At 39.3% G+C, this 20796-nt stretch overlaps 1 protein-coding gene across 4 annotated transcripts in view; it reads right to left on the bottom strand.

Moving 5' to 3' along the window:
* MAGI3 (membrane associated guanylate kinase, WW and PDZ domain containing 3) overlaps positions 1-18926 on the bottom strand; it is a 287292-nt gene extending 268366 nt beyond the window's left edge. For all 4 annotated transcript variants that reach the window (XM_007977516.3, XM_007977515.3, XM_007977520.3 and 1 more), the window contains exon 1: positions 18043-18926. In XM_007977516.3, coding sequence (XP_007975707.3) covers positions 18043-18358 — 316 coding nt within the window. In that variant the 5' untranslated portion in view covers positions 18359-18926. The remainder of the gene's footprint in view (positions 1-18042) is intronic.
* Between the last annotated feature and the right edge of the window lie 1870 nt (positions 18927-20796).

The raw sequence follows: 20796 nt of genomic DNA on the forward strand, positions 1-20796 counted from the left end.
GATTCCCTATTTAATAAATGGTGCTGGGAAAATTGGCTAGCCATAAGTAGAAAGCTGAAACTGGATCCTTTCCTTACTCTTTATACGAAAATTAATTCAAGATGGATTAGAGATTTAAATGTTAGACCTAAAACCATAAAAACCCTAGAAGAAAACCTAGGTAATACCATTCAGGACACAGGCATGGGCAAGGACTTCATGTCTAAAACACCAAAAGCAACAGCAACAAAAGTCAAAATTGACAAATGAGATCTAATTAAACTAAAGAGCTTCTGCACAGCAAAAGAAACTACCATCATGGTGAACAGGCAACCTACAAAATGGGAGAAAATTTTTGCAATCTACTCATCTGACAAAGGGCTAATATCCAGAACCTATAAAGAACTCAATCAAATTGACAAGAAAAAAGCAAACAACCCCATCAAAAAGTGGGCAAAGGATTTGAACAGACACTTCTCAAAAGAAGACATTCATACAGCCAACAGACACATGAAAAAATGCTCATCATCACTGGCCATCAGAGAAATGTAAATCAAAACCACAATGAGATACCATCTCACACCAGTTAGAATGGCAATCATTAAAAAAAATCAGGAAACAACAGGTGCTGGAGAGGATGTGGAGAAACAGGAACACTTTTACACTGTTGGTGGGACTGTCAACTAGTTCAATCATTGTGGAAAACAGCGTGGCGATTCCTCAAGGATCTAGAACTAGAAATACCATTTGACCCAGCCATCCCATTACTGGGTATATACCCAAAGGATTATAAGTCATGCTGCTATAAAGACACATGCACACATATGTTTATTGCGGCACTATTCACAACAGCAATGACTTGGAATCAACCCAAATGTCCATCAGTGACAGACTGAATTAAGAAAATGTGACACATACACACCATGGAATACTATGCAGCCATAAAAAAGGATGAGTTTGTGTCCTTTGTAGGGACATGGATGCAGCTGGAAACCATCATTCTCAGCAAACTATTGCAAGAACAGAAAACCAAACACCGCATGTTCTCACTCATAGGTGGGAATTGAACAATGAGATCACCTGGACACAGGAAGGGGAACATCACGCACCGGGTCCTATTGTCGGGGTGGCGGGGTGGCGGGATAGCATTAGGAGATATACTAAGGTAAAGGACAAGTTAATGGGTGCAGCACACCAACATGGCACATGTATACATATGTAACAAACCTGCACGTTGTGCACATGTACCCTAGAACTTAAAGTATAATTAAAAAAAAAAAAAAAAAAGAAAGTATGGAACTTGAATCATTCCCTTTTATGGTATCTGGGCCTTGCATGGGGCTTAGTGCACAGTAGGTATGCAAGGCACATTTGCTAATTAAAATGCAAATGCCTTGCCAACAAGAGGATTAATGCTTGGAAGAATCCCAACCTACTTTTCTGAACTAAACATCTGAAAATGTTCCAATTCTACAACATTAGAAGGTACTTTCCAACAAGTCCTAAGTGCCGTGCTAACATTGTAGTTCAGTCAAATGCAACTGCAGTACTACATCTTTTGCATTTTTGTCTTAGAAATTTGGTTCTAAGAGATTATAGCACATCAACAAGTTGGTGGGAAAACTTGTCCAATTTCCAAAATTCACTTTTATTCTTACAAGTTAAAATATAATCAAATTAGAGTCCTGGACTAATGGTAACCTGCATGCTGACCCTAGATTCACCAGTAACTAGCTATACAACCTTGAACATATTTTTCTCCAAGCTTTAGCTTTCTCATCTGTAAAATGAGAAAAACTGGGCATTTAAAAGTCTTTCTTGTGGAAATGCATTGCAATTTACATTGAAAGGCATAAAAAACAAGATAGATTGACGGATGGAGGAATGGGTTAATGTATAATAAAGCAACTAGAGTAAAAAGAAAATAATCTTGGTGGTAGATATATCTCCTTCACACAAAAAATCTGATCACTCCACCCAATATCCTGTCCTTCCTATTCCTGGAAATAGTACCATCACCAGTTACTCAAAGCAAAAACCTAGAGGTTCTCCTGAAGTCTGCTCCCTTTCTTACCTGCAATCAATCAGTAAGTCTTACTTAGTTCCTCTTTCAAAACATATCTCTATCCACTTCATTTCACTGCCACTATTCTTATAGTAGTCCAAGCCATCATTTATTTTCATCCAAACTAAAGGGTTTTCCTTCTTCCACTCTGGCCCTCCTTCCACATCACAAACAATGACTTTTTGAAATACATACCAGTAATCCCCCAACTTTATGCTTTCCAGTGGCATTAACAATAAATAAAACCCAAACCCCTTACTGTGGCTAACAGACCCCCACTGGTCCCTGTCTACTTCTTCAATCTGTTCTCTCTCACTTTCACCCCTCATTTAGTTGGTGCCAGCCACATCAGCCTTTCTATTCCTATACCGAACCAGGTTCTCATATTGAGGCCTTTGTGTTTTACAATTCTCTCTGACTGAAAAATTTTGGAGGGCAGATGCCTTCCTCCCAGTCATTCAACTCACAGAGGACACATCCCCTCCTCAGGGACACTTTCCCTGGCCACCCAGTCTAAATAATCTTCACATTAAAGTGCTAAGGAAATTCTCATCTGCACTGTAATATATTTTTTCTACCTATCTCCTGTAATCGGAGGAAATTTTCTTTTATGTACTTCTTTTTCCAGACAGGGTCTCACTATGTTGCTCAGGCTGGTCTTGAACTCAAGCAGTTCACCTGGTCTCAAATCTCATGAGTAGCTGGGACTATAGGCCTGTTCTACCACACCCAGCCTTTAATACTTACACATTCAATTAACATGCCTCAATTAGATAATTTTTTATTCTTTAATAAGAAATCCTAAGAGATTATTTGCTTTTCAAAAATCTATTTTCTTTTTATTTTTTTTTTCATTTATCATCTTATGAAAGAAGAGAAAAATCCAATTTCAACCACTATTTTTTTCCTTTTTTTTTTCTTAGAGATAGGGTCTTGCTCTGTCACCCAGGCTGGAGTGCAGTAGCATGATCAGAATTTACTGCAGCCTCCAACTCCTGGGCTCATGTGATCCTCTTATCTCAGCCTCCTGAGTAGCTGGAACTATAGGCATGTGCCACCACACCTGGCTAATTTTTTTTTTTTTTTTTTTTTTTTTCTGTAGAGACAAGGTCTCACTATGTTGCCCAGGCTGGCCTCAAACTCCTGGGCTCAAGCAATCCTCCCACCTCAGTCTCCCAAAGTACTGAGATTTACAGATGTGAGCCATCATGTCCGGCCCACTATGTTTTTTTAAAGATGGGGTTTGGTTTACTAAATGCAATCCAGTTCAAATCTCTAAAACATGGGCACCAAATTAAAAGTAAAATATTATCTGTGTTGAGGCCAGGCTTCTGGAATATTTTTAAATCTGGAAACAGAAAAAAACATATATACTGATGTTCTGGGGTTAAAGAGCAGCTCCTGAATATGTAAGCAAAAACAAACACATCAGAAAAAAGAATACCACTCTGGGTTTATACCTAACCCCTCAGACTATACAACCCACAATGGAGAAGTTAAGAGAATTGCAATCAGCTGACAGGATCTATACATGGTCAGTTTTTTCTATGGAAAGCAGAGAAGCATGGGAGAAGCAATCAGTACAGAGAAAACAAAACTGCAGAGGGAGCAAATCAAAGGCAGCAGAGAAGTTGAGGTTGTGAACTACAGACACAGACAGTCCAGATCTACAGTCTGCACCTTAGCAGTTACTAAAGGCGTAGGCCGAAGCTACAACAGTAAAGAGACAAATATCACCTATGCCCCAGTATTGTACAAGCAACTACAATAGACTCCACAATGTTTATACATGAAAAATATTACTGAATTTTTAAAAATGTATTTATAAGCGGCATTCCTCAACAGAGCTTTTAGTCTTTTTTTTTTTTTGAGACAGAGTTTCACTCTATCTCCCGGCCAGTATTCAGGTGCAAGCATGGCTCACTGCAGCCTCAACCTCCCTGGGCTCAACCGATCCTCCCATCTCAGCCTCCCACGTATCTGGGAATACAGACCCACACCACCATGCCCAGTTACCTTTTTTTTTGGTAGAGATCGGGTTTTGCCATGTAGCCCAGGCTGGTCTTGAACTCCTGGGCTCAAGCAATCCACCTGCCTTGTCCCCACAAAGTGATTTCAGGCGTGAGCCACGACGTCCAGCCTTTCAATCTTATTCTAGTGTAAAATGTGTTAGGGGAGGGAACGTGGACTACATATTTACAAGTTACAAATACCCTGCTCTGGAAATTCTCATATATCATACTTCTGCCTATCTTCTTTAGCTTGTTTATCTACATCAGAAAATCTGAACTCAAACTTTCAACATACTGCCTCTTTTTCACGAGAAGGTGGCACAAAAGCATAAATAAATAAACAAAATTAAAAGTAAATAAAATTCCAGGGTATTCTATTAAAGCTAGCAACACACAGAAATTCATAATTTCTTATAATTCCAAGAGCAAGAAATAAAATAGGGCTGAATCTGATGAAAACTAGGCTTGTAGGATGATTCTAGAATGATTCTAGACCTTGGGATGAAGAGTTTGTGGCCCTTCCCTCCAGTGTTCTGCTATTAACACCACCCAGATCTACATCATGCATTAGTTTTTTCTCATCGTTTCACTCATAGTTTCTTCTCCCATAATTTTAGTTTGTACATGGTTTCTCATGGCCTCTCCAACTGTGACTCTCCCTCCCCGCCCCCACAATCAGTGTGATGTGTTCAGGAAATGCCAACAACTACCACCACAGTCAACTGTGACAACAGTGAAAAGGGAGCTGGGAAGATATGTACAGTAGCAAACCACTATATAGTGTTTCTACCATACAGATATAGAAGATATAAAGAAATTCAAGAGCACAGATAATTCTAAAATGTGGGCAAATAATTAGGAAATAATTTCTTTTGAGTATTATCTTTGTTTTTATTAAAATGTTATTCAACTTAATTCTTAAAAATGGCTGTTTGACAACTCGCAGAATTCTTGAAAATTTAACAATTGGTCTTGCAAAAGAATACAGCCAACTCACTTCAAAACCTCTCAGTTGAAGCTCCCACACTTAATTGGAAATTCTTTCCTTTTTGTCTTAGTTCAAAAGATAAGCCCCACTTATCTTTTTAAGCTACAGAAATCACAGGTTGCTGACCAGCCAATAAATTGCTTGCTTTGGGTGAGGTGCTCTCCCTGCCTGTGGCTTGCAGGGGAGGTTGACATCAAATGATGTCAAACATAGATGTCAGCAGCAGATATGGGAAGTGGGAGAGATACAAGCTAATCTAGAACAAAAAGTTACTACAGATGTTAAAATCCCTTGGCCCTATGATCATTCCAACTACAGGCCATAATGAAAAGAGAAGCTTACAGAAATGACAATGAGTCATCAAGAATGGGCTAAATTGTAATTAAAATACTATGTTTAAGAAGATGAGTGCCTGGGAAAGGATCAGCTATCACTCGGGGACTTCCTCCTTGTAGTATGCCTTCCTGAAATGCAGAAGTTGCAAAACTAAAAACTGTATCTTCCAGACTCCTTTATAGCCAGTATTCTGGATGCAAATCTGATTCCACCATTAAGATGCAGGACACAAGATATGGAAGGCAGAAGTAAAGCAAAGCCCCATTGGCCTGTAGCTTTTAGCAGCTGTCAGCTTGTACACAAGGTCATGAACATGTCAGTATCCAGTCTCTAGCTTTGAACTAAAACAAAAAAGAGAGAATTTCCAATTAAGGAGTAGAAGCGTCAGTTAGGAGGTTTTACAGTGATGCAATGGAGTTGGCTGTATTCTCTTGCAAGGCCAATTATTAAATTTTTATGAATTTTACAAAACAGTTGTCAAACACAGCCACTATTAAGAATTTAGTTGTATAAAATTACAATTAAATTATATTAAAAACAGAATTAATCATTTTCTAATTATTTTATAGACAGTGGCAGAGGCAGCAGGGACCAGATTCATCATAACAGTATCTAGTCACCAGTTCACGGGCATCAAGGAGAAGCTGTCACAGTAATGGCCAGATGCTACATTCCAGACTTCCAGCAGTTACAATGTTAACAGCAGTGGCTGTTGTGATCACCTTGATCGCAGCTACAGCAGCATTTTCTTGCCACTGTTTCAGTAGCAACCTCCTGATGGCCACTTTCCTGACTAGCAGAGGTGGCAGCTCCCACTGTGGACTGTTTCAAGGTGTCCTGGAAAAAATCATTCTCAGAGGCTCAGCCTAGAGCCCAGCCCTCCAGCCCTTTCAAAAGATTCCCTAAGCAACTAATTCCCTGCATTACACCCCTTTCTGTTTCCTGCACTGAACCCTGACTGATACTGCAAAGGAGTAAGGATTGCAGAAAGATTTTTTCATGTCTACACTCATGCTGTTCTTCCACAGACCTACAAAGAATCCAAGCAAGACTCTACCATTCCCATTAGTCTTACCCAATAAAGATAGTTTCCCCAGAACGGCCACCTCAATCCCCTTTCTTCAGTTTTGCCTCACAGGGAGTAGCTTGTCCTCTGCTGTGGCCAGCTTGACATGGCCTGAGATATCTTCCTGTCCCACCCCCAGCAAGAGCACAATCCCTCTTCTCAGTTATGCCATCACTACAGCCGAACAAGCTTGAGGACAGTGAGCCAAAGGTATCCTTGACAGTTCATCTCCCACAACCCTGAGTGTCCCCTTGCCCTAAAATTTATCTTCCCCCAATGCATCTCCTAGTCAGTCAAGGAAAAAAATAGAAGTATAGCTGACTCTAAATAAGACTTGCAGCATCAGCCCCACAGAGAGAGCAAGAAACAGTGTTAGCAGTCTACCACATAGCAAGAACTATTCAGAAACATTTTACTGAAAGCATTGTGAAGAATCTCCGATAGGAAAAATGATTTTTCAAAGCTAAAGCAACTAACCAGAATAAATACTTAACTATTCAGCTATTATACCAGCTAACAATTTTGACTGCATAAATCTTAATCATAAGTTACACCATTATAAAGGCTTAAAATGCCCTGAAAATCCATGGCATATAATGATTAAAATTCTTTCCTGTGCTGCAAGTTTCGGGATACCACTGCCTCTAATCTCATTCATGCATGCTGATGGCCTAACAAACTGAGTCTAGCACATTACACTTAATTCCAAGAGACTAGAGATTTCATAAACAAAAGAGTATGTTTAACAAGTCCTTTTTTCACCAATTTTCTACACAAATTCTTATGTCAGAAACTAGAACAATGAAAGGAACCAAACAATGTGAGTTCTAGTCTCTGCTCTACCGTGTTTATGCTATGACTTCTGCCACTGCTAAGCCTTGACTTGTTTATCTATACACTAAGGTTGGATTACTGTGCTTCCTTCCACTCAAGGGACTGACTTTAGCCCAGAGAGAAAACATAACAGCACAAATACTTAAAGAATAAGAGGTGCCAACAATCCACAATCTGCTTTACCTGACTCTTCAAAGGATCCATCTTAGGTGTGCAATACTTGAAGCCTAGAAGGAGAAAGGTCTACTTAAATGCAATGAGTTATTCTTTTATCTAGCTTAGCTAAATTTTATTTAAGCAAAGCGTACTTTTCTGAGAAGGGTCTGCATACTTATAAAAGATCCCTAATTCTAAAATACATTCCTTTCTACATTCACCAGAACATTTTCTAGGCTCTGTCTCAGGTAAGTATGCTAACACCTTCCTGGTGAGTGAATTACAGAAGTAGAAGAAAGGAAACACAACGACAAAATATTATTTCCAGTATCAAATATACAATTTTCCCAAATATATTTATCCCAAAATATGTATCTAATATATTTATCTGGGCTTTTACATATTACAGAGAATATTTTCAGCAATAAAAATAATCTGCTGAAAATATTGTCTTACAAATGTAGCAAGAATACTAACTTTCTGCTTGATTAGCAATTCTTGGAAATAACTACTTATCACGCAGCTTAGTTGTACAGATTAAACTGCGCTGCCACAAACTCTGTTCTGAAACAGAACCAAGCAATGAAGCCTTTATTGTAAGTACTTGCCCAGTATTTTACTGCATTTAACACCCATGCAAACAATTCAGAATTGTGGTTTTTCCCTTTACTAGAGAAAGGAAGACAGGTTTTTTGGATATAAGGAACTAATATTCTATCCAAAAAGTAAAGACTAAACACTGTTTCAGTTCATAATTCTTCCTGTGAGTCTGTGTGAACTTTCATGTGTTAATCTCTCTCTTAAACTCAATTTTCTCATCTGTAAAGGAAGACGGTAACATCTGACTCATAGAGAATAAAAATATATAAAGTTCTTTAAGAAAACATGAATGCTAATACATACATCCTTATAAACCAAATGAGACAGGTATAAAATGCCCTGACATGGGAGTTATTACTCTAAATGACAGCTAGTATATTGTGACAAGTCCCCAATATTCCTATTAGAGTAAGGTTGTCTAAACTTAGGGTTGTCACCAAAGGGAGGCTGAAGTATATCATTTCAGTCATCAGCATTACATTGTGAGATTGCTCTAGTTAGCAAATCTAACTCTATTCAAAGGAAATTAAAATTTCCATTAGCTTGTGCATTCTAACCTAAACACTGAAATTAGTGAATAGAATTCTTAGCTAAAATTAATGATATTTTGACAACGAGTTCTGCTGAAAGCTACCAAGTTGGATTAAGATACAATTCTGTGAACAGAGGTAATAAAGACTATATCATTTTACTAGATTTCATGGCTTAATTAATCAATATATGGAATTAATATTGGAGAACTCTAATCATTACAGGCTTTTGGAGTAGAAGCAGTAATTTTCCAAATATGGTCTGAAGGCATCCAAAGGGTGCCCAAACTAATCTAACAATACAAAGTACTTGCTATGATGATTCTTATTGGCAAATCACACCCAATTCCAAGAATGTTCATTTTTATGTACAATAAGTACATTCACCAATAATCTACCAACATTTAAAATTCACTAAAGATCCAACTACCAGAAGACACTTGGCAAAACTACAAAACTCCTACAGTGTATGGCATATGTAAACTCAAAGTTATTACTAAAATTATTATTTTTATGGCACCAAAGCTGAAGACATTGATACAGTAATTAGAATATAAAAATAGTATGAAATGTTATTTGGAGCACCCACCCCTCTCTTTCAACTGTCTACGCCTGCTCTGGGTACCTCTGTTCTCCCAGTGGAGGCTGTAAAAAACCTTAAAAAGGGGATCAGATTTTATCCTGCAATATCTGCCAAATAACATTTTTGGTAATTAAACAGGTACGACATTACACCATACTTAAGTAATGTTTCAAAACTTATATACCCATTTTATATGTGTCAGTGAAGCAGTTCCTTTCACATAATTTCCACGAAATCATGGTTAAAAAGTTTTATTAGGGACCCCTCAGAAATACTACAATAACGATGTTGTCTCAATTTGTGTTTAAAAGGACCATTGTTTTAAAACCAAAACACCTTGGAAAATAATTCGTTTAGAATTTCATTTTCAAAAGGGTAGAATAAAATTGTTTTAAAAACGTAATTGCTTAACTAGGCTAATAATCTTTTTCTCAGTGCTGAAGACTGTTAATCTTCCAAAGTATTCCATCTCCCTAAAAATCAACAGCATTGACTTAGAGAATCTTGATTTTTTTCAATCAAAGAAAATTAAATAAAAATTACAAGAAATACTTTTAAATTATACACATTAAGGTATCAGTATTTCAATTTTTTAAAGAAGTAACTTCTAAATAAAAGCAATTTTTTATTAAAAAAGTTAAATATGATAATATCTGAGCAAAAGCAGTGCCTAGAAATCAAATAAGTTTTGGTTTACAGCCAATATCTGTTTTTCTAAAAATGATAGTTTTATGACAACTGTATACTACTGCTGGCTTCAAAGTAAGAGAGATTAAATGTTTTAAAAGAGATCATTTCCTGGAGTATTGATTCCTCGGCATCCCACCCTTTCAGGAACTCCCCCTCCCTTATGTCTTGGGGTTCTGCTACAGTTGTTAATCATATTATGCTATTTATATCCAGCTGCAAGGGTAGACATGTCCCCACGCCTGACCAATCATGGCACTTCATTGTCCTCTCCTCTCTCCACAGTAATTGGTCCAAGAGATCAGCACAGGGCCAAAGTCTCTGCATGAGATTTGTTATTAGACTCCAAAAAGATGAGAAGCTTTAAGGACCCTGTATGACTTGGGGGTTCAGAGCTACCTTCACTGCTACACTGACAGAGTCTAGCTGAGAAAAAATCCAACCTGGAAGAAAAGAGAACCAAATAATAATTCTAATGACCAACATTTGAGAACATGAAGTTAGCTGTTACTGATCTATGCCTGGATTTTAATGTATGTAAGTCAATAAATTTCTTCTTAGCCTAAATTAATCTCAATAGCATTTCTGTCACTTGCTACAGAATTCTTACAAATACAGAAACTGATATGTAAATTAAGATTTTTTTCTTTCCTACTGAGATCTAAGCTATATATCACAAGATACTTGCTGCAAACTAGATAACCATATCCAAAGAGTAACATACCTCTAGAACTATTCCATTAAAGTGAATTTTTAAAAGTTATTTTACTGGAAGAAAAGCAAAGCCAATCTAGCTTAATTCTATTTAAGTTCAGAAAAGGAAGCATTAACACTTGTTTTTTTCCTACCTTGTAGGGTATTTTCCTTTCATAAAACTACTTCTGCTAAATGCCATTATGTATAGTAAAATCCCATTTTTCATAGTCATGTGTAATTCCCAATCAGAACAACAATGAGATACAGGCTTGCCTCTCACAAACTTCCCTGAAGCCAGAAAATAATAATTATATGTTTCAAATTCTGTGCAAAAAAAACAGCAAAAGCAAAGAGGCTAAAATGCCAGAAAGTTTTAATTAAGTAGATAGGTTACCTTTCACATTGCATACCCAAGACAATAAAAAGGGAAGCCTCCAAATAGAAAAGATCTTAATTATTAACAAATTTGAAACAAAATTTTTCCAATTATCACTGCATGATATTTTTTAAAACCAAACCCTAAACTCAAAATAAATTATAGCAAGAAAGTTTAACCCTTTATAACCCATACAGAGTCTCTAAAACAATATCTCTCAGTATGTGTTAATAAAACAAGTACCTAATCACCTATAAGGACAGCGTGTCCTTTCTCAGGTATTTATATACGTCATAAGTCAAATTATGGTCCTCAAAATGTAATCTATGTTCCCCTGGCCATGTTGGGATGACCAAAATGGGTGGGGGCTGCAAGTAAGTGGGTTGCTCCTGGGAACCACTGCAATGCAGCTGAGTGGCTGCATCACGATAAATTACTTGGGTTCAAGGAAGAATGGAGATATAATGATGCCCCCCTTCTCACTGGAAGTCAATCGGCTGTGACTATAACAAAAGGGAAGGCAGGATTAAGATGAAAATATATTTTTCAGTTCCCTTTTTCCTAGGCCAGCAAATTGTGTTTTCCCATAAAACTGGCTAGACTTCCAAAACAACCCAAATAGGGCTATTAACCATAAAGAACAGAACTAATGGTACATTAAGGGTTACATAAAAATATTCATAGTATTACATTATGAGTGGAATGAGGCTGAAGGCAGAAATAGCATTAAGCATCTTACAGCATTATCTCGAGGAGATAACACATTAAAAAAAAAAAAACTTATGGAAGACTATTCATAATGGAACTACCTAGCCATTTAAACAATTAATATGATCGTCCCTCTATTTTCTAATTATTCTACAATGTGGATTTTGTGCCCTTGTACAAAATAAAGTTTTTTATACACAAATACACACAACATTATTGAGATGGACCACACTGTAAACCTTTCTGTATGGAATGTTTTTGCCCTGTGTTTCTCTCCTCCTCTGCTTCTTACCTACTACTGGAAAGATCCTAATTCCACTCAACCAAAACCTGTCATCTTTCAAAACCAAAGTAAGTTCAAAATTATTCACAATTCATTCCTCAACCACTCAAGTCAGAAAACAAGGGCAGATAGTGTGGATCCTACCAAGATATTAAAAAAAAAAGAAAAAAAGAAAAAAAATCGTTCTTTCACTTCATGTACGCATTTAATGTCCATAAATTCACTATACATACCTAGATGAGGACAATTTCTTAGAATTAAAAGATTTTTTTGTAAAACATGTCTTTTTAATGCAAGCAAATTACTTCATCTGGTATTCGACCAAAAAACTGCAATTGGTTCCAACATGGGTGGAAAAGTGGCAAGTAGGACTCATCCTACAAACAGTATAATATAGTATTTTATGAACAATTTAAGGACTTTTTGAAAAGACAGTTTTGCTTATATTTGATTTCTCTCTTTTTGTAATGACTTGAGAACCCAAATCCTTTCTAAAATGCAGCTCCACAACTTTTTTGAATAGCACACTATGCAGCCAGTTAATTAGTCTCGTTTTCACCAAAATTCATATTAAGACCTACCTAAAGAGTTTTAAACACTGGCAGAAAAGTGAAAAAGGCAAAACCCTTACTATAGGTATTCCTTACCAATGAGTCACTAAGCTCCTACTAAATTGCCAGCTTCTTGAAGACACACAACTTCTGACTCATGTTTATATCGCCAGTGCTAGCTCCATGCTGGCACTTGATGGGTGCACCACTAAGTGCTTGCTGAGGAAATGAATGTATGCCAGTAATAGGACTTCTTATTTTTTCTGTATTAAATAAAATAAGCATCTTTTCTTGGAAAACATTCTGAATAATAGTTGTTCTTCAAAAACAAAATAATAACAAGATATATTGTTAGCAAAATTAGCTAGAAGAGCAATGAATGGAGTTGCCTCTTTCCCTACAAACATGTCTCATAACACCAGCTTCTAAGTTTCTGAAACTCATACTTTTGGCAATAGTTTTATATTCAGGGCATTCATTCTGTCTACCAAAATGTAATATTTCAAGAAAATTATTTCTCAAAATTTCAGAAGACAAAAAATAATTTATTAAAGGCAAAACAGTTCTAGTCTTCAACAGTAAAACACTTATCTTTTGTCAAATCACACACACACACACACACACACACACACACAACCCTGACATTCACAGATTTTGAAATTGGTAAATAATATTGAAGTAACCCATTAAAACAAGATTCTCTTTCAACATACTCCCAAAACACTAAGTCCCCCCAAAAATTACAAAGCACTTAGGGGTTACAGAGTAAAGACCATATGAAACTATCACTTGAGAAGATTAGGCACTGACTTCGTAAGTCAGACACTTGAATGAATTTAAAAGATTTGTTTTGCTGCCAGTTTACATAAATTAGCAGAAAAAAAAAATCACGAAAATTTATCTCTCATAACAAAAGGTTTTATAAAGTATATCCCAGGATCTCAGAGGAAAAATAATGTATATGTCCCAGGAACACAGAGTTATATTACATGAAAATCAGTTTTAGCAATAAACTGAACAAAATTTAAAATCATCTAAAATCAAATGGCCAAATGTTAAGTATTTGTTTGTACCAGTAAGATAGCAAGAAATTAAAGAATTGTTAAAATGCCTCAACCTAGGAAAATAAAGCTTTATAAACTAAATTTTTTAAAAAGTCTAGGGGTAAGGGCAGGATCAATAAAGTACCCAAAATGATATACTAGAACATGATATACGAGAAAAGTTAACAAAAGTTTGTGTATATATACGTATGCATATATGCATACGTATATATACACACACATATATACATACTGAGATATTTGGATGTAATATTCCTAGAAAACGATGGAGAGAAAACGTTTTTAAGTACAAAGATGTTAATGATATAATAAGAGTCACCAAATATCACGCAAGCAAATCAGTTTGCAATCGCTAAGGTGTAAGCCCATTACTCATATGAATTGAAAGTGTCAATGAACAGAATCCAAAACCTGAACCCTTGAGTTATTAAGAGCTTCGGCGGGGGGCGGCGGCGGGGGGAGGGGGAAAAGAAAAGAAAAAAGAAAAAATCTACCAAAATCTGAAATAGTAGGAAATTTTCGACTTCAAGGTTTATCAAAATGTAATGCTACTTTCCCTAGCAAAGGGGGCTTGGCTTGCTTCTTTTTCTATTGTTTCTAAAACACTCTCTAGGTCTCTAGATTTTCTTGTTTTAAAAAACATACGAAGAAATGTATTGTAAATCTGGGAGGCTAACAATTAACTCTAAATTCTCTTACCTTTCCCGTCTTCAAATATTACAACCACCTCAACAAAACTCATCAAAAATCCCAAATTACCCACTAAATAAATAAAACAAAACTAACAAAAAGATTCAATAGAGAAGAAAGGCACAGCATTATTTTTATTTAAATAACACAAATATTTCTTATTTTAAAGCATCCAGTAACTTTCTTCACTCACAGGAAGTGTATATCTAGGAAATTAGCCCATTTTAATAAAACTCCCTTACAAATTTGATGTCCCAAAGAGTCAGCAGTGAAGACTTTTACCTACATTTAACATTACCCAGGAACTGTTTCACCTTGGTTTTTATTTAAACAAACTATAACATTGTTTCCTATGATTTTCATCCCTGGATACACTACTTGCTTAGGGTAGTTGAATGTAATGTGTGCATGATATGGCAGTAGACAATGATTTAATGTATTTATTGTACCAATACTTAATCTCTGGAATAAAATACACATAATTTACCGAAATTTACTGAAAGCAAACTGCTGAAATACGAGCTTAAAGGTGTATAAAGAAGCATAAAACTCTGCACAATTAGAGTCTGGGGAATTTTAGAACAAAATTAACTACTTGTATATTAATCAGGAGAGAAATGGTTTAAGACTATATACTCTATAGTAAAATCAAAGAAACTAAACCTAGTCATAGTACTATATCACAAAACAATTTCACCAGGGGTCCAAAGTTCAACTTTACTACTGGGCAAAGACAAAGTTCAAACTCAAATGACAACTTTTCTCTTTGCGGAAAAATAAACAACAGGGTCATAATTAAGAAACAGGTAACTAAGTGGGCCAAGCAACAGGTGAAACCAATGATTCTTCTAGAAGCAGGCAAAGTACTGACTACTAAGTACTACACTAATACTAAAACAGTAAGAAATTACCTAATTGATTCAGGAAAAGTTTTAGATTAGAAACCGCATTTTAAAGAGTAACCTTCAATTCTCTATTAAAGATTATAACCAAAAAAGGGGGAAAAAAATCACAGCTAAAGACAGTAGGTGCCAGAAAGATGTTAAGTCACCTGGCTTTTGGTACAGGCTTTGGGAGGGCGACCCTTAGCACCTAAGTGAAAAGAAGGCTAGGAAGAATCAGCGCTACAAAAGCCATGTCCTACAACCCAGCTTATCTTTCTGCCATGGACTTTCTCAGAAGACAATACGAGACCATTTCCAATTAGTATTACATCTTACAGAAATAGTTAAATTTTACTCTTTCACTGTGCTAGTCTCTAAATGTCATGTTATGAATATGGTTTAATAAAAAGCAACTAGTGAAGACAACAGAGGGCTAAGTACACTTTACAATACCTTATTAACTTGAAAAATCAATTTCTGTCACAAAGTTTAGAGAAAAGGGAAAAAATAAAACAATGTTTATGGCACGTTTCTTTTTAAATTCCCTTACTCTATTTTCACCCTTTCCAAAATGAATCCCAACAATAAAGAATCTTCGTCTCTTCTGAAAATAATATTTGTTTTTAATCAAACTCAAAGTTATACAGATAACCTATTCAAGTGTTGACTTCTAGTATTTAAAGTCTTGTCTTTAACTTGTAAAAATCTTGCTATTTTATAACAAATGTTGCTTTTAAGCAAAGCCATTTAAGAAAGCCATTTAATATAATACCTAACATGAGGCTATTAAGAAGCTAAGAATACTATTTTTAAAAGAGATTAAAATTTTTAAATTACAACCTGCTTAGAAACATATTAATCTCAGATAACACAGACATAATGATATCTTGAGAAATTACTGACTCAAAGTGTCTCTTTAAAAAATAAGTGTAGTATTCAGAACTTTACTACTAATGACTACAAAATGTTCTGCGACCATTAATATGTTATTCCCTTTATTTTGGCTAAACCTTTAAAATAGAACAGTGTCTATGGCTATCAAGAGGGCAAAACTGTATTACTCTAATAATGTCAACTACATACTGGGGCATAGGATGCTTATCCAACACAGTTAATATGACTAATACTCTAAATCTTGAATTATTGTTAAATATAATATAAAGGTTGAGAAAATGTATAACAGGTAGATTAGACTAATGTGAAATAGCCATCTCTTCAGTCTTCTAAAAAAAAGTCACAATAATTTAGAATACACCAGCTTCCATGTCAATATATCAACTTTAAAATTTCTAAAAATAAGTTATATTCTAATCTATGCCCCAACTACTCAAAACAAAACACAAAGCAATGATGCAGATGTTCTCATTATTCACTGACTCATGGGATTTGAACTAAGATTTGGCACCTAGACTAGTAAATGCTGTCTATATAGTCTTTTGCACATTACACACAGTGCGTGACTGGCTGAATTACAGCCCCAAAAGTCTTTCCTCTGCCTTTCACACACTGTAAAAGTTAGCGTTAAGAAAAGATTTTACAAATTCTCAAAACTATACAGAAAAAGCTGTTTAAAGTCTGCCAAAGTTTTAAAAAATTAACAACAATAAAAAGAAAACCTCACCACATAAACTCTTACACTTAAAATGAATGCGATGGAATAGGCTATAGAAAGAAAATCTTAATTATGATCTCAGGAGCATGTGAGTCTGTGTGTATATATATCCACAATACACAGACATATGTAAACTGCACCACAAACTATCAAGCCCTATTAAGCTCAAGGACTATTAAAGATATATTAATATTTCCAAAGCGAGCTGCTGAGAAAGAAATCAGAAGGAGATAACATATTAAATTTTTCTCCAGAATTTTCTAGCATTTTGCCCTCAAGGGATGGACTGCTACCTAGCCCAGGTAACAATTAAGCAGCTCATTATATTTTGATGCACCATATACTCAGTAGAGCACATTCAGGAAAAACAGTTTGGTTTCTAATAACGTTACAATCACCATTCTCTCTCCCACAAACATCTAAGACGACAGAACCACATTCTATCTATGCTGAAACAAAACCAACAATGCTGTCTATAACAAATTCATAAGAACTACTACATACTATCAGATCTCACTGTATGCTGTCTCTGATCAATGCTTTGAAACTGACGAGTATGCCATAAACGTAACGTGCTTTGCAGCAAATTTTACTAGCATAAAAGATACCAGGGCAAAAGAGGCTCCTTTAACTTACCACTTCAACAAAATTCTGTAAAATCAAAAGCGTTACAGAAGCTTTCACTCCGCTAGGCACCTAAGTCTTGCTTCAAAACCCAGACTCTCTTCAACAGCTCCCTGCAAGAACACACCAGTCGGCCACATATCACATATTGTACCCTCATCGGTACTCAGACACCTGAACCACCTGGACTGACAGAGTTAGGCTGACAGCTCCGAGATGTCTGCTAGTGTGCAAGAAACACTGAAGCAGCTAAGCCCTTCCAGGTACACTAGGTGGTAACCTTGGCACCAAGTACTTCTATAGTAAAGACCCTTTTTCCCTGTTAGAAGATGCGTAAGATCGTTCCAAAGAAAATGCTACAATCCTAAGGACCTTTTTGCACAACAGACAGCGGAAAAGGCTGGCCTTCTCTAGTCAAAAACTCTTGTCTGCGGGGGGAGATGGAGCTACAAATATAGGAAACTCAGCTTCTAGTCGCAATTCTGTGACAGCTAACACAGCTAGCAGAGCAACCTCGCCAAGCCAGAGCTCAGTTTTCCCATCGGCAAAATGGGACTCACCAACGCCACCCCTCCCCCTCGTCAAGGAGTCAGGCACACCCTAGAGGTCTAAGGTTACCCGGGACCATACGCGGTGGGGAGGTGCCGTCGCTCCTAGGACGCCCACCCTGGTGCCCCTGTACCCAACACCCCGCGGCAGATACGCAGGGCCGGCGTACCTGGTTTCACAGTCTTGAGACGGATGGGCTCGCGGAAGTGGCGGATGACAGCCAGGGTGTCCCGGTTGGTGAGCCCGCTGACAGGCGTCCCGTTTACCTCCAGCAGCACATCGCCTGGGCTGGGCGCCTTGCCGGAGACGACGCAGCAGGTGCCCCCGCCGGGCTCCTCGCGGAGCCGCCCCAGGTAGGGGAACTCGCCACGCTCCGCGCCACCGCGGATCTCCGCGCCGAAGTCGCCCGGGGCCCCGGCCCAGGACACGGCGCACTCCTGCACCTTGCTGAGCCAGTGCTTCTTCTTCTTCAGCGTCTTCGACATCCCGAACCCCGCTGCACCATGGGGGAGACCCCGCGCGGGCGGCCGGGGCGCCGCTCCGGCCCCGTCTCAGCCCGGGGGCCCTGGGCGGCCCGCGCAGCCGGGTCAGGGGGGCCTCGCCGCTCCGGCCCCCACCCGGTGACCACAGCCCGCTGGGGGCCCGGCCGCTCCCAGACCCGAGACGCCTCTTGGACGCCCCTCCCAGCTGCGCTCCCCGGGGCTGACCAGACTCCGCGAGGGCCACCGCGGGTTAGGCTGAAGAAAGGAAAAGGGAATTGTCCCCAGGCGGTTCCAGAAGGGGCTTCGGGCGGGGTCACTGCCGCCGGCTGGTCCCCGGGCTCAGCGCCCGAGCGGCGGGAAAGGCTGAGGCGGGGGGGCGGTGAGGTGAAGGGGGAAGAGCCCGGAACGGGAAAAATCCGTCGGGGGCGCGCAGAAGCGCGCGTAGACCCGTCGCGGGATCGATCGTGCCCGCTGCGGAGCTGTAGCGCGGAGACCAACGCCTGCCCAAGCTGCCAGGAAACTGCCGCTTTCAAACCCGCCGCAACCTCCTCCTCCTCCCTTTTCCCTTCCCCCCGCCCTCGCCCATCTCTCATCCAGAGCCCCGCCCCCTCCTGCCGCGCGGCGCCCGGCGCGCTGCCGTCACAGGCCCGGCGCTTGGGAACGAGCCCCGGCCCCGGACTCTCGCGCCAGGGATTGGCCCCCGGCGGGCAGGGGGCGGACCGCCAACGAGAATAAGGACCACTGGTTGGTCGGTGCGAGTGGAGGAGGCGGGCACTAGAATGACTGAAGTTTAGAGAGGGTGGAAAAAAGAAGTTTGGAGAGTGAGGGAGGGCGCAGAGGAGGGGCAGGGGAGTGGAATGGGCTTCAGGTCGCAGGGCCGGGAGAGGCCCTCTGCGAGGCTGCTGGAGCCGAGGAAAACGCGAATCCGAGAGTGACCGAACTCCCCGATATGGGGGCGTGGCCGGCGAGTTAGGCGGAGACGCGGGCGAAGCCTCCGAGTCTGTGCGGGGCGCCGAGAGGGGCCGGTGTGCTTAGATTGGAAGACAACGTGCGGAGTCCTGACCCTGCCAAGGTTCCGGGGCCTCTAGGGTGGCCTGTTACAGCCAATAGTTTGCATTGAGTGGATAGTTCTTGTTCATTCGTTCATTCAACAAATGTTGAATGAACGCCCATTGAGGCAGGGCTTCGGAGTCCGGTTGATGAAAGATATTATAAAATAGAGTCCAGCACTTAACTGCTGTGTGACCTCAGACAAATTAGACAACCTCTCTGAGCCGCAGCGTCCTCAATGAAAAGTGAAGATTACAGAAGATGTATAAAATAACTGCATAGTGCCTGACAGTGTGTGGATGCCTCTTAAAGTTTGGTAGCTGCTGCTGCTGATGATGATGATGATGACGATGACGATTTTGTGTTAGATACTGTGCTAGGTACTGAGATTCAAGGGTGAAGAAGCCCCGCCATTGAGGAGGTTACAGTCTAGTGGGAGAGACTGAGAAGTAAGCAGACTGCCTGAGGTGAGGGGGCGGGGTGGAGGTAGAAGGTGGATTATTAAGAACTAGCCTGGTAGCCAGCAGACCTGGTTGGAGTCTTGACGTCCTACTGACTTGCTGTTTGACCTTGGCCAAATCTCAGTTAAACGAGGTGAAGGGAGAACGAACATTAAATAAAAGATACCGGAGATCCCTTCCAGCTCTAATTTTTCGGAAACTTCACTTCAGCTTTCTCTCTTCCCGGGCTTGACTCACACTCTTCCCTGTCTTTGGAATGCCCTTCAAACCATCTCTTTTAAAACTCCTATCCGTCATCATCCCAAATGCTAGCTCTTCCAGGTAGCTTTCTCTGATTTCTTGCCCTCAAGTGGAAAATGTTTTCTCTGAGCTATGATCTTTGTTTCACTTCTGCAGCATGCCATTTATTTGTGTAGTCTCCTGTCTCCCTTCAATAGTAGGTGAAAGCCCTTATTTAACTCCACAGAATCTCACCACACCTCGGATAGACTGGACCAAACTTCAATAGCTGCAGTGATTTGGTTGACATCACTGTATCAGTCAGGGTCCTGGCAGGAAACAAATGGCATTTTGCAAAGATGTGGGCAGGGTGTGGGAAACCACAAGAGAAGCCTGGAACCCTGAGGCTACAACTCCTAGATCTGTCCAATCAGGGGAAAGAACAGTTGTCGAAAAATCCAGACACGGAGGGCCACCTGACAGGAGTCTGACCTTCAGTCAACGGATGAAGTCAGCCTAAGTAAACACCCAGCAAAGGACCTGGGGGATTTATGTCTAACTCACTACCCACCTCCAGTCTCCTGGTGGTGTAGGTCAATGGCCAAGTCCAACCAGAAGCCAGAGGGCAAGGGAGGCTTTTGATATAGTTCATATCAGTCAGTTTCAGAAAAGGAAACAGTGCATCTGAGGGGAAAATATTCAGCACAGACA

Source organism: Chlorocebus sabaeus, chromosome 20 (assembly GCF_047675955.1).
Source record: "Chlorocebus sabaeus isolate Y175 chromosome 20, mChlSab1.0.hap1, whole genome shotgun sequence".
In the NCBI taxonomy this organism is placed as follows: Eukaryota; Metazoa; Chordata; class Mammalia; order Primates; family Cercopithecidae; genus Chlorocebus; species Chlorocebus sabaeus.